The following is a 13872-nucleotide window of genomic DNA, read 5'->3' on the forward strand; positions in this document are numbered from 1 at the left end:
GGCTCAGGAAAGGAATCAATTAAAGGAGCAAATAACCAAAATACTACACCTTTTGCCCTTAGACAATGACTGTAGTTTTGGTTACATGACGCTAAGGCATAATTGGTAAGAATAGGATATGTGGCCCCGTTGGGCACACGCCATCGCGTGGTTACCATACATCTGATCTATCAAATGAAACAAATTATCAAGTATATTTGACTTCATTCTTAGCCAACCAATATGCTCATATCATACCCTTCTTTTATATGCAATCTTTGTCTTACGTAAAGCACCAATATCATCCCAATGGTACAACCGAAAGGTGACCAAAGCCATCATCAAACTGAAAAAATTATATTATCCTCCTGCATAAACTGTTTCTTTTTAAATATTCACATTATTTTTCAAGTTTTTTTTTATTTTCTAAAATAATCCTGAGATTGTTACTTCTTTTTTTCTACAAAAATTTGTTTTTTCATAAATTATAAATATTTTTATTGAAAATAAATAAATATACTAATGAGCATAATCTTGATATTTTAAATTTTTTATTTCTCAACAGCACCCTCTGTTGTTACTTTAATTTTCTTTGATATCCTTGCAAAAGTGCATTTGCACTATATTCCCCTATCAGCGTCGAGTAATCGCATTTGGTTCCTGTTACTACTTATTATTAGTATCTCTGGTAGTGGCCAAATTGGTAACACAAAAAAGTAGCTTTTCGTTTGATGCACATTCTCAAACTCTATTTCCACCCCAAACATCAAATCACCTAATTTCCTTCACATATAGTATATGATGGATACAAAGAAAATTTACAACGTCGCCTATTATATTATTATTCCTCATCACTTAATCATTTATTTATTTTATCAAAAAACTGTTTCTTCATCCTCTTTTAATTTAGTCAATACTAGAGAAATCTAGAACAGTACGTACAAGTAAGGCGTCTAGTGAAAATTGCTTGCACGAAATAAAGGGCATGGAAACGTCTCAATTAATTTGCACCATTCATATTGATGGAATCAAATTTAATTAATTAGGATAAATTAAAATACTGATTTACATATGCATATGACTTTTTCCAGATGTTGAATGTCAACGTTCGTGATCATCACATTCCCTTGTATTTTTCTAGCTAGTGCCCATATATACTGTGCCCTTAGTCCTTACTGCTTTTGTAAAGACATGTTGTAGCCTGTAGGCCAATGAGAAAAAATTGACCAGACAAATTAAGGTGGGAAAAGAATATCAAAGTGGTGAATGAGTACTTAATGTTTCATAAACGGTAAGTTTAAGAATTTCAACCTATCACCTAGATGTTTAAGTACTTTCAGAGAATCTTCGCGGGAGACACGACCAAATAAAGGCTCTAAATTCATGTATTGAAGACAAATAAATTGGAAATGTTATTGTAAAGAGTAATGCTATATTTTTATACTTCATTCGTTTACAAATTCTCCAAAGTGAAGAAAGAATTAAATATTTTCTATATTTCAGAGGTGTGAATTATGCATCATATAGTATCATTGACAAAACTGAATAATAAATGGAAGTAAATATCTTCACCGATGTACTTTCAGAAAAAATATCTTCATCGATGCATTAGACTTTTTTTTGGAGTAAATAAGAGAACAACATGCAGCTAAGCCATATTAATAAATTGAGTATCTAGTGTGTGTTTGTGAATAAACTAGAAATTAAACCCGTGCGTTGCACGGGTTTGTTTTTAAGTTATGTGTCTATTATTTGTTAAAATAATTTATGTAATATGAAAACTTATTGAATAGTAGATAATTAAGAATATGATAAACATATGTAATGTAATTACATTAATGAAGCTCAATAAAAAAATTATTGTACACTAATTTTTTAGTTTTTTTTGTATAAACATTTGATATACCGTCAGATTCGAGATTTAATCACAATTAAGGCTCCTCATCCCTAGTATATTGTGTTGGAATTGAACTCGAGAGCTCTTCACACACACTCAGCCTGCGTTGCGAACTGAGCTACCCGTCTTGGATTAATTTTTTAGTATATTAAAGCACATATTTTATATTTTATTTTTCTTTAATAAAAATTATTTTCAATTTATTTGGTGATTATATGTTGAAATAGTAACGCACTCTCAATATTAAGTAAATGATGAAAATATATAATTAGAGCTGAATAAGTTAGTCTCTGTTTGTGTAAAATCATCTATAAAAGTTAAAAGACTTTTATAAAGTGGTATTTATCTCTTGCTTTCATGTTTTGGCCATGAAAGTAGTGTTTTTAGTTTAAACTTTATGGGAAGTGTACTAATGAAAGTTTTATGTCGAAACATATTCTCAGTGATACATATAAAATTTATACTATTTATTGCATAATGAGTACTTAATTAGTTAATATGGAGCTTGTAAGAGCATATATATTTTTAACTTCATTATGAATTAAGATAATAATTTATCTTATTCGATAAATTCTTATAGTTTTATAGAAAGTAAAAAATTACAAAACCTCATAAGACAATTTGAAAACACACCTAATGAATGTCTACTACAATGGTTAAAATTAACTCTTTGTTTCCCTGAAATTTCATCCTTAAGAAATGCATTTTATGATAGACCTGTAAATTTCACTACACTTGAGTAAAACATAATTCCCTCAATAGAGGATACATGTGGTTAACACAAATAAATTATAAGGACTTAGTTAAAAAATATTCTTAAGCTCGTGTAGCATAATAATGTGCAAAAGTGAAAGTTGGTTAAGAATGATTGTTATTTTTTATCAATGAAGAAATATTGTAGCTATATCAAATATGATTTCATTTAGGAACTTTATTAAATACTTAATTGCATACTACATTTTTAGTCTGCTTTAGATGAGTGCAACAATGATAAACCTCATATTAAATATTATTAGAAACATATTTTAAATGAAAATTATAACCAACCAAAAAATTAAAATTAAACTATATTGACAAATAAATTTAATTAAATTATTATACTATTTTTTATAACTAATTAACATGACATGCATAACATATTTAATATATATCTCCTAATTTAATTAACTTAGTTTTTAATATATTTAATTTATTTATCATCATATATGTAGTTAAATAGAAAAACTACTCTAGCAACAATGATAAACCTCATAGGAGGTTATAAACTCATATTAAATATTATTAGAAAACATATTTTAAATCAAAATTATAACTAAACAAAAATTTTAAAATTAAATTATTTTGACAAATAAATTTAATTAAATTATTCTATTATTTTTTAACTAAATGACATGCATAACATATTTAATATATATCTCCTAATTTAATTAACTTATTTTTTAATATATTTAATTTATTTATCATCATATATGTAGTTAAATAGAAAAATTACTCTATGATAATTTTAACTATCATTAATTTTTTAATAAAAAATATTTATTAATTTTAAATCTATTTTATCTAAAATAATTAATTTTAAATATTATTTATAATTAATTAATTTTAATTCTTAATATTTGTCAACTCAAGTTATTTTTTGAAATTATAAATATTATTATTTCATATAGATATTTTTGTTAATATTTGATGTAGGTAGTTGAATAGCTTTTGACAATACAATTTTTTTTTTTTCAGTTTTTAATTTTATTATTTAATATACTTATTACAAAGATAATTTGTTATTACTTAATGCATTATAATACATGCAATCTTTACTAATGCATTTAATGTAATGGTTCAAGTGTGCTTTACTTATATATATAGATTATGCTGGGATTTAGCTCACTTGTATGTGTAATGTCATTTGCGTTTCATTTAATTTGATGATTTTTTTTATAAACCAAAGAATTGTATTAAACCTTAGCACAATGGGTGCTAATTAAACCCAAATACAATAAGATATAGTTTGTGGCAGTAGCAAGAAATAAATGTCCCAGTTCAAATATACCTAAACTGAAAATTGTAAGAAGTATACAAAAATTTCAAATTAATTTTGACACATAAAAACAAGTATATTATAAATATATAACATGTACTAAGTATTAATAATAGTAAAAATATGACATATGCACGCGTGAACTAACTTGATCCACCATAAAATTGTCATATAAAACAATTAACTAATTATCACAAGAAACAACAAAAACCATTCATCAATTTTTCATTTTTTCTATATAAAATGGGAAGACATCATCTCATGATGAATTGCAAGTAATTTAAAATTTCGGAGCGATATTTGACTCATCTTTGATTCCAAAATGATCTTGTTTTCACACTGTCACATGTTCTCTTTTCTGTGCAAATATTAGGAGCCGAGTCCTTTATCTGAATTTTTTTTCATAATTCAACTCATATATAATTAACACTTTATCAGCTTATAATGTTATATTTTTTTTCATTTACATGTATTCTCTACGAGAAACAACCTTATTTAAGTTGAAAAACATCATACCATATATATTAATGCTAACTCTCATAGTAAAAATGTTTCATTTACAAGACTCGAACCAGAAACCTTACTTAAGGTGATATTACATTATTTATTTAGTAATTAGAAAATATAATTTTGTTAAAAAAAGGGAAAAATTAATTAAGAAGATGTATAATTATTGTTTTTTCATGCAAACACCAAAATATCACTGCCAATCGTTGTCAACAAGTAATGATAAATGCTGCAATTCCGTTTCACAAAAGTAAGGACAGCGAATCAAGTTTGCGTCTCTCTCTCTATGTGACTTTTGAGTGTTTGAACATATTTTATGACATGAGGTAGGAGTAATAATCTTAGCCATGATGATCAAACTAATTAAATCCCATATTTTATGAGAGGAGGTAAATTATGGACTTGGATCCTCTCCGGCTGCGAGGAGGGTCCAATAGTGTATACCACACTTAAAATAATTTAGTGTTTGAATTACTTTTTCACCTCAACACATCTCAACCATTAATTATTTTGATCTATGACTATAAATGAGCTGTAGAGGCTGGATAGGATTTTGGGCTGGAGAGGATCCCAATTCGTAAATTATACTAAAGTTTGGGTTACATGTAATTTAGTCTTTGATTATTTAAAATGAGAATTTATCTCTTAAAATTTTTTAAAGCGTGTAAAATAATTATTTCAGTATTAAAATTTTTAATAGAATTTTTAAATTATTGATGTGCAGTTTCTAAACTACCTATGTTATTTACATAGGGACCTCTCTCTTTTTTTCATGTCATTTTTCCTACTATAGAGTATTATAACAAATAAATTATTTATTGTTTAATAATATTATTTTTGATGCCATGTATTTTTTTACAAAGAAAATATATATATTGATGAAGGAGATGACAAGAATACACCATTCTTCTCAAAAGAGAATTAGGAATAACCCAAAAAACAACCAATCCATAAAAGCACCCATATATAGAAGAAGAGAAAACACAAACCCCAAGAACTCTCAAAACATACCAACATCCAAAAAGCAAACAAAACAACAAAGAACTCAACCTCTGCGAAAACTAACAAGAGCAACTATGATTTCATGCGTGCATTACTCTAGGCTGCAATCTAGTAGACTTTTTTTTCTTCATATAATCCCTGCTTATGCAGTGACTATCTCTTTCCTATGCTACACTTGTATTATTTATTTTCTTGTATTTTGGCTCTAGCACCCCTTGTACTAGCTTTTAAATACAATTTGGCTTATATATAATCTAGCTAGCTTCGAGCAACAACATCAAAACTATCATGCACTTTGCCCAAATGTTTCTCTATTAGTAGGGCATTCCGCGCCCTAGTCTGAATACTTTGAGACTCTAAAAGCTCTGACGATAAAAGCATCAGCTTCCTCTCCCTAGGTCCAATATCTACATCTGCACTCTTTGTCGGAAGAAACTCATTAGAAACCTCAACAAGACCCTTTTTTTTTGTCTCTCTTCTGTACTTTCTATGGTCTTTCCAACCCTTGGAGCTCTATCTACACGACCTCGCGGAGAAACAACGAATGATAGTGGTGCATCGCAAGGAGGGGACACAACAGACCCCTCCACATACACAATATAGGGTGATTTTTATATACTTCTATCATACATATTAAAGAAAATCTCTCTTTATTTGTTATTATATTTAACTATAGAGTTAATATTGCTAACCTTTGTTTTTTTATTTTTATTTTTGTGAATTTGATAAATTTTTGGTGAATAGTTTTTTATGTCACTTAGATTAACTAATTGATGAAATTGACTTTTAAAGCACTAAATTAATAAATAATTCATAATTTATTAGGGACTAAAATAGAATTCCTCTTAAAATATAACATGTATATTGTTATTCGAAGTTTAAAATTTAACATAATATTCTCTATGACTTCCAAAAAAATGATATTCTCTTCCAATTTTTATATATTTTTAAAATATTAAATACTTTTCTCTTTTATAACATTAATATTATAAGTGTCGTCATAAGATACTCATAGTGACGATTTTTTAAGCTTTTAATAAAGTAAATGATCATCACCGAAAATACATTTTTTTTTAGTAATTAACCAAATACAAATTCAATGTTTATTTTCCAAGGTGGTGATTGTGGACCCCACAGTTGTGCATAAATATTGACCCCTCCTTGTGCCCTGCGTGTGTCTAACATAAGCTTCTTGAGCCAAACAAGTCTTCCCACACAACAACACTACAACCTCATCATAGTGTCGACATGGTTTGCCAAGAAGAGCTCTTGATTGAAAAAGTCTGCTCCCTCTACTCACAAATCTCCACTCTCGAATCTCTCAAACCCAGCAAAAATGTCGACACCCTCTTCACCGAGCTTGTCCTCACATGCATGCCACCTAGCCCCATCGATGTCACAAACCTCACAAAAAACGTTCAAGACATCCGATCCCACCTCATAAGACTCTGTGGTGAAGCTGAAGGCCATTTGGAGAGTCACTACTCAACAATCCTAGGCTCACACAAAAACCCTCTTGACCATCTTCACATCTTCCCTTACTATAACAACTACCTCAAACTTGGTCTCCTTGAGTACACTATCCTTACCCAAAATTCCATCCATGTCCCTGAAAAAATTGCTTTTATTGGTTCAGGTCCTCTCCCTCTCACTTCCATTGTGTTAGCCTCAAACCACTTAATCTCCACAACTTTCCATAACTATGATATAGACTCTTCAGCCAATTCAAGTGCTCAGAAACTGGTTTTATCTGACCCTGATTTGTCAAACCGCATGGTTTTTCACACCAGTGATATACTAGACGTGACAAAAGAGTTAGAGGACTATGATGTTGTGTACTTGGCTGCACTTGTTGGCATGAACAAGGAGGAAAAGAATCGGATCATTGATCATTTGGCTAAGTACATGGCTCCAGGTGCTGTTCTGATGCTGAGAAGTGCTCATGGGGCTCGTGCTTTTCTATACCCGGTGGTTGAGGCTTCTGATCTTCAAGGCTTTGAGGTTCTCTCTGTTTTCCACCCCACTGATGAGGTTATCAATTCTGTTGTTATAGCAAGGAAATATAGTACTACTCCTTCAACACACTCACTTGATCAGGGTCTTGTTGGCTCTATGATTTTACCAAACAAGTGTTCTGATGAGATTCAAGTCTTCATTCCCCTCAATCATGTTGAGGAGTTAACCGTTGAGGAGCAACTCTCGTGAAAACTTTACTCTGTGTTTTATTTGATTTATCTACTATACTCAATGTCTTCACATCATCACATGATTGCTTCAGATGAGGATATGGAGATCATGCATGTGGTGGTGCTAGCAACTTAGTTAATATTTCCATTTATATATGTCTGAATGCTTCGTGTCTGGTGGAGCAAAATGTAAGAGATTTTCATGATGTTGTTCTTAAATTTTCAATAAATATAAGAGATTTATGAGTTTTAGATCAGTGGTCTCTTGAGCAAATCATAATGACATAAACACAGCATGGCTGCAGCCATATTCTCTGCACCTCTTTGCTGCCAATTGTTGGTTATTGATTCTTTTATTTAACGGTTCATATTGATTCATAAAAAGTTAAATTGGTCAAAAATTTGTACACACTCGTTATTTTACTACTGCAAGGCTGAGGGCAGCAGAAGATACAAATTTCTGTTCTTTTATGTTGGCTTGTATTGTTCTTATTAAGCTAGCCAAACATGTATATAAAAGGTATTGACACAAGAACATGTTATACAGGGCTTACACTAATTTTCCAAATATGAATATCACAGAGCTTGCTAAGCTTTGACTTGTTCACTTTAACTTGATTCACTCATTTGCAATGACTCAAAAAAGAGAAAATCATCCAATATTCCTGTCTTTGATATTTGGGCGACATTGCCTATCAAATCAAAGTCCACTCTGTTTGTTTCTAAAGGATGCCTACTTATCTTCACTTTTTTGACAGTAATTGATCAATCAATGTTTGTCTTTGGTGTAAAATTTATGTGGTTGCATTTTGAGATACTTTTGACCTGAGAAAAGAACCGGAGAGAGGAGCAATAAGGACATCTCCTCTCTCACTGTACTTGATCATTAAATTGTGGAGGCATATATCTTCCATAAAATAGATGCCAATGCTTATAGTAAGCAAGTTGATGAAGAATCTTGAAAATATCCAAATAAGATGGGAAAGCCAGATTTTTGTTGGGTTCTAATCATGTATGCCTTTTGGGTTTATCAGAAGACAATTATTAGCATGTAACTGGCTCCTTTTATCGGTTGGGTCTATTAGTAGAATGAGTATCTAGGAAGTATGATAGACATTTAGTTGGATGATGTCTTTGGTGGGACAGCTTATTGACACCCCGTGGTACACTTGAAAATTTTAATTGTAAGGACATGAATACCCTTAATTTATTTCTTCCTTGGACAATAGTATCCCCATCTTCACCATCTCCTCTTTTACTCACACCTGGTTATCTCTTTTACTCACACAACTCATTCAAAATTGAGATTTATTTCACAAAATAAGAATTGATATATTTAAGAAAGAAATCTGAAATAACAAGTTATGGTTACATAAGAACAAACACAGCAAACAAAAGAAGGGAAAACCCACACTACAGATGGAAAGAAAACAGGAATAAAACAGGGTAGAAAAGTCTTAAAATCACAAATCACAATTCAATCACGCAACGAAGGTAGCAGCAGCCCCGTAGAAGCTTTCCAACGCCCCCACAATGTCCATGATATCGCCACCCACACCAAAACTGAAACCAGAGACAACGACCCAAGCACACCCGATCACTCCTAATCTAAGAAACAGTAGCCAAGCAACCAGCATGGTGATAGAGGTAGGATGAAATGGAACCTCAGATGAGAATGGTGGGGTAAATGGGTAATATGAGTAATGGATATTTTTGTAAATTAACATTTTAATCCTAATCAATCTCAGCTGTTCAATTTTAAAATTAATATATCTAATGGCTACTATTCAACTGCACCACCATGGGACAGTTGGAAACTGTCCACCGAAGCCAAAACCATTTAGTTGTCCATATGCGCATTCTTCAAATCAAATGTCTTCATGATATTCAATCACTACTATTTAGGTGCATGTCAGTATGTGTACAATAAAGAAAAAATAGTGTGCTTAGATGGTGTTTTTTTTTTTTTTTGAAAGTGAACTGAAATGATATTAAGGGCCAACCGGCCTAGAAGCAATTACATCCAAATCAACCAAGCCAGAAACGGCATCAGGAGCCTCTTCCACCCATACACAATCCGCATAAGTGGAAGCGTTCTTAGCCAGAAAGTTTGCAACTGAATTACCAGAACGTCTAACAAACGACAAAGAAAAAACATCAAAAAACGGAACTAAAGAACGACAATCTCCAATGATGGTGTCCAAGTAAGATCTCCCCACTGTACCGTTCTGCCACCACTGATATAACTGAAGACAATCCGTCTCTAAACAGACACGACGAAAACCAAGCTCTCTTGCCAGCCGTAAAGTCCACCTCAACCCGCTCGCTTCTGCCAACAGAGACGAAAGAACTGGGACCGGATGGGAGGTCGCAGCAGCCATGATCTCCACAAGACGGTTGCGGGAAACCATCCCCAATCCCGCTCCCATACCATCCACAAATAAAGCATCAAAGTTTAGCTTAATCACCCTTCCCTGTGGCCTCCTCCACACCGCTTTGGTCCCTCCCCGCTCCTCACGCACCGCCGGAGAAATTGGAACCAATAGCCCCAAGGCCCGATCAATAACATCCCCAACAACCAATCTCCCACTCCGAAAAATCACCCTATTCCTCACATCCCAAATGTTGTACACCAAAGACTGACACATCTCCACCACCTCGGATTCATGCTGCTGGAGAATAATGTGCCAAAAAACCTGGAAAGCTGCAAAATGTTCAACTCTAAAGGAGAGAGGGGACGCATACCAAATTGCCATGGCCGCCGGACATCTCAAAAAGATATGATCAATGGTCTCTCGCTCGTGTTAATACTATTAGTACTATTTTAGTAATATTCATTCACATCTCACTTTTTCTTCAATCTTATTTTTACCATTTTTTTTTTCTTTCTATCTCTCGGCATTTTCTATAATATCACTTATCATATTACTTATTACTTATTTCTTTTTCTTTTCTTTCCATTTTATTAAGCGGAGGTGAAAAAGGTGTTAGAACAAACTATCTACAATGGACTGTTGCATTTAAGACTATTTGAGAGTATTTTTCTTAATCCATAAATTAACACCATTTCCTTAAGTTTCTCAATTTATTAGTGTTTTGCAATCAATATATACATCCAGTAAGGTTATTTAATTTTTTATTACATTAATTCATTCATATATTCACAATAAGTAAATATATTTATAGTTTTTATATATCAATACCAACTTTTACCGACAATACATAAAAAATATGAGAGTATTCTTAAAATTTCTGTATTGTATTTCCCATTTTTGCATAGAGTAATACAACCAAAACATAAAAATATTCATATAATTATTATATATTACTCCCCACTTTTGTATGTAAGTGGTAGAAACAGTAAATGAACAACACATAATTAAATAATTTCATTATTCTTTACAAGTTTTGAGATTCTCTATAGCCAAATATTCCGTGTCGTTCATTTCCTTATAATATTCCACGTCCATTTTCATAGTGTGAGTATATTTCATTTTAGGAAAATGTTGTGTGGCACGACGTGGAATCTCGTGCACCACGCACGAAGTATTTTTTAGCGGTTTAAAACCGCAAAAAACTGTAGCTGTTCTTTTTTTTGGCAGTTGTAATTTTGTAGCGGTTCAAAATCACCACTAAATGAGTCTCGTGCACCTCTCGTGCCTGCTTTATCGGGCCACATAGCATTGCTTGTTATTGTTGTACAAGCACATGGCACTTTGGTGACACTTTGATAAACCAACCATAAACATAAGAGCAACTCCAACGGGAGTTGCTTAGCATGGTTCCTTAAGTTAAGCTGCGTTCCTTATTTTTCTCTCCCATTGGAGCTTGCTGAGGTGGCGTTGCTAACATCCCAAAGTTAAGCAACGTTGCTTAAATAAGCAACGCTCCTTAACTTGCTGAAGCTTAATACAAAACTGTTTTTTCTCTTACATTCAGCAACAGAAATCGTTAAAAGAAGAGGAAAGAACACATCCATGAACAACAATCCAACAATCCATTAAATTTCAGAAATTTCAACAATCCAACATTTCAGAAATATATAACACAGATTTAACAATTAAAATACAAAAAAATCAAAAAAATTACTCAAAAAAATGGAGAGGATCTGTGATGGCTGGAACCTCCGTTCTCTTGCATGTCGCCGATCTGATTTGAACGAGGGTTGAACGATGAAGCTTCGAGTGAGAGAGAACACGGATGGAGGCAGAAAGAGGGTTTGAACGAGGGTTGAACGATGAAGCTTCGATTTTGAACGGCAGAAAGAGGGTATTGACGGGTTTGAACGAGGAAGCTTCGATTTTGAACGATTTTGATGTGAGTTTGAGAGATGAAAGCTTCGATTTTGAACGGCAGAAAGAGGGAACGATTTTGAACGATGAAGCTTCAATTTTGAACGATTTTGATGTGAGTTTGAGAGATCAAAGCTTCGATTTTGACCGCGGATGGAGGCAGAAAGATGGTGAGAGATGTGGTTTGTGGGTTTGACGTTTGAGAATGAAGCTTCCAGATCCAGAGAGTGAGAGAGAAAGAGGGTTTGTGTGGGTGCTAGGAGAAAAAAAAGAGAGAGTGGGAGAGTAAAGTGAAGGAAGCTTCGAGAATGCTTCTGCGTTCTGTTGCGTTTTGAGATTCATGGTCTCGTAGGTCGGTGCGTTTTGAGCCTCATTGAGTCTGGGTCGGTGCGTTTTATGCTTCATTGTGAGTGGGTCGGTGCGTTTTGGACTGTAATGTATCCGTTTGGCCCAAAACAAGGAAAAAAAATCATTATTTTCAAGTATAAATAAGATGTTTGTACCATTTTTTTTTTTTACTTTTTTACACAACTACACTTTCACACAATTTCATTCTTCCCACATACTCAATGGATCCTTCTTTTCAAGCTTATTGTGAGTACTTGAAAAATCAATCTTCTACTACTCTTGAAAATTCTTCAAATCTACAAAGCTCAATGTATCAAACACCTCCATACCAAGTCTCACAACAACCACCTCCAAACCAAGTCTCACAACAACCACCTTCAAACCAAGTCTCAATACAACCACCTCCATACCAAGTCTCACAACAACCACCTCCAAACCAAGTCTCAATACAACCACCTCCATACCAAGTCTCACAACAACCACCAATCTTTTACCAAAACCAACCACATTATGCCGGTAACAATTCTCCAAATCCACAATATGTAATGTATCAACAACAACCATGCATTTACCAACCACATGCTGGAGATGGTTCCCAAAATCCAACTCATTTTGTGCATCCATCACCACCACCACCAAACTCATATAGCCCTCAAATTAGTAGCAGTAGTGAAAAAGTACCTGAAACACAATTTGAAGGTATGGTTGATGAGCTTGATGAGACAAATAATGTGAATACCATGAAACAAATAATGTATGCAAATACTGTATGCATGCATTATATTGCATAACATGATTGTTGAAGATGAACGTGAGGGGTATAATGGTAATTTTGTTTACGACCAAGTAGACAATGACATCATAACCGCTGAAGTATCTAATGGTCCTATCCCTTCATTTGCAACATTCTTAGAAAGAAGAGGTCATATGAGTCAAAGGGAAATCCATCGCCAACTTCAAGCAGACTTGGTGGAACATATTTGGGAGCTCTCCGAAAGTAGGAATAATGAAATTTAATCTTTGGGAGAGTTTTCATTATTTTTTATTTTGCAATGAATTGTATCTTATTTCGAACTTAATTATATAATATAGTGTAATGCATTTTGTTTGAATTTTTTTTTAAATACCATGTCCAATTTTAAATATATTTATATTGTTATAAATATTAATTAATATTTAAATTTAAGTCATGCTTAGTTAGAAATAAAAAATATAAACATATGAGGTACAGTGGGGTCCAACTAAAAGTAAAATAAGCAACCATGCACTAGAGTGAATTATGCATGGGTTGCTTATGAGTTGCTTAAATCCCATGTGACAGTCTGGGCCCACCAGAATAGCATTTAAGCAACCCAATAAGCAACCATGCATTGGAGATGCTTTAAGTTAACTAAGTAAAACTCAAAAAATTAGCATTTATGGTATTTTAAGGAAACTAAAATCCACAAGAGAGTTTAAATTTACAAATGTTGTTAAGTCGTCATTGGTATTGAACCACACTTTAACAAACTAATTCATAACATATTCTATTTGGTGTACGTCTATCATAGATAAACAAAACCTAGCAAAATATAATTTAGAAAAGTAAGTAAAGTTAAACTCGTCATCAGAAAATAAACTCAGAAA

At 32.6% G+C, this 13872-nt stretch overlaps 2 protein-coding genes across 2 annotated transcripts; one reads left to right on the forward strand and one right to left on the reverse strand.

The window, feature by feature from the left end:
• Positions 1–6584: 6584 nt before the first annotated feature.
• LOC130730920 (nicotianamine synthase-like) lies at positions 6585–7863 on the forward strand. Its single transcript, XM_057583068.1, has one exon. The coding sequence runs from the start codon at positions 6669–6671 to the stop codon at positions 7623–7625; it is 957 nt and encodes a 318-aa protein (XP_057439051.1). The 5' UTR covers positions 6585–6668; the 3' UTR covers positions 7626–7863.
• Positions 7864–9597: 1734 nt separating this feature from the next.
• LOC130726195 (uncharacterized) lies at positions 9598–10362 on the reverse strand. The gene has a single exon (XM_057577426.1). It carries the CDS (start codon positions 10360–10362, stop codon positions 9598–9600), a length of 765 nt encoding a protein of 254 aa, XP_057433409.1.
• Between the last annotated feature and the right edge of the window lie 3510 nt (positions 10363–13872).

This window comes from Lotus japonicus, chromosome 1, assembly GCF_012489685.1.
Source record: "Lotus japonicus ecotype B-129 chromosome 1, LjGifu_v1.2".
In the NCBI taxonomy this organism is placed as follows: domain Eukaryota; kingdom Viridiplantae; phylum Streptophyta; class Magnoliopsida; order Fabales; family Fabaceae; genus Lotus; species Lotus japonicus.

Bases quoted from the DNA above. Each gene is read 5' to 3' on its own strand.
- LOC130730920 (XM_057583068.1), top strand. From the start codon at position 6,669: ATGGTTTGCCAAGAAGAGCTCTTGATTGAAAAAGTCTGCTCCCTCTAC.
- LOC130726195 (XM_057577426.1), bottom strand. From the start codon at position 10,362: ATGGCAATTTGGTATGCGTCCCCTCTCTCCTTTAGAGTTGAACATTTT.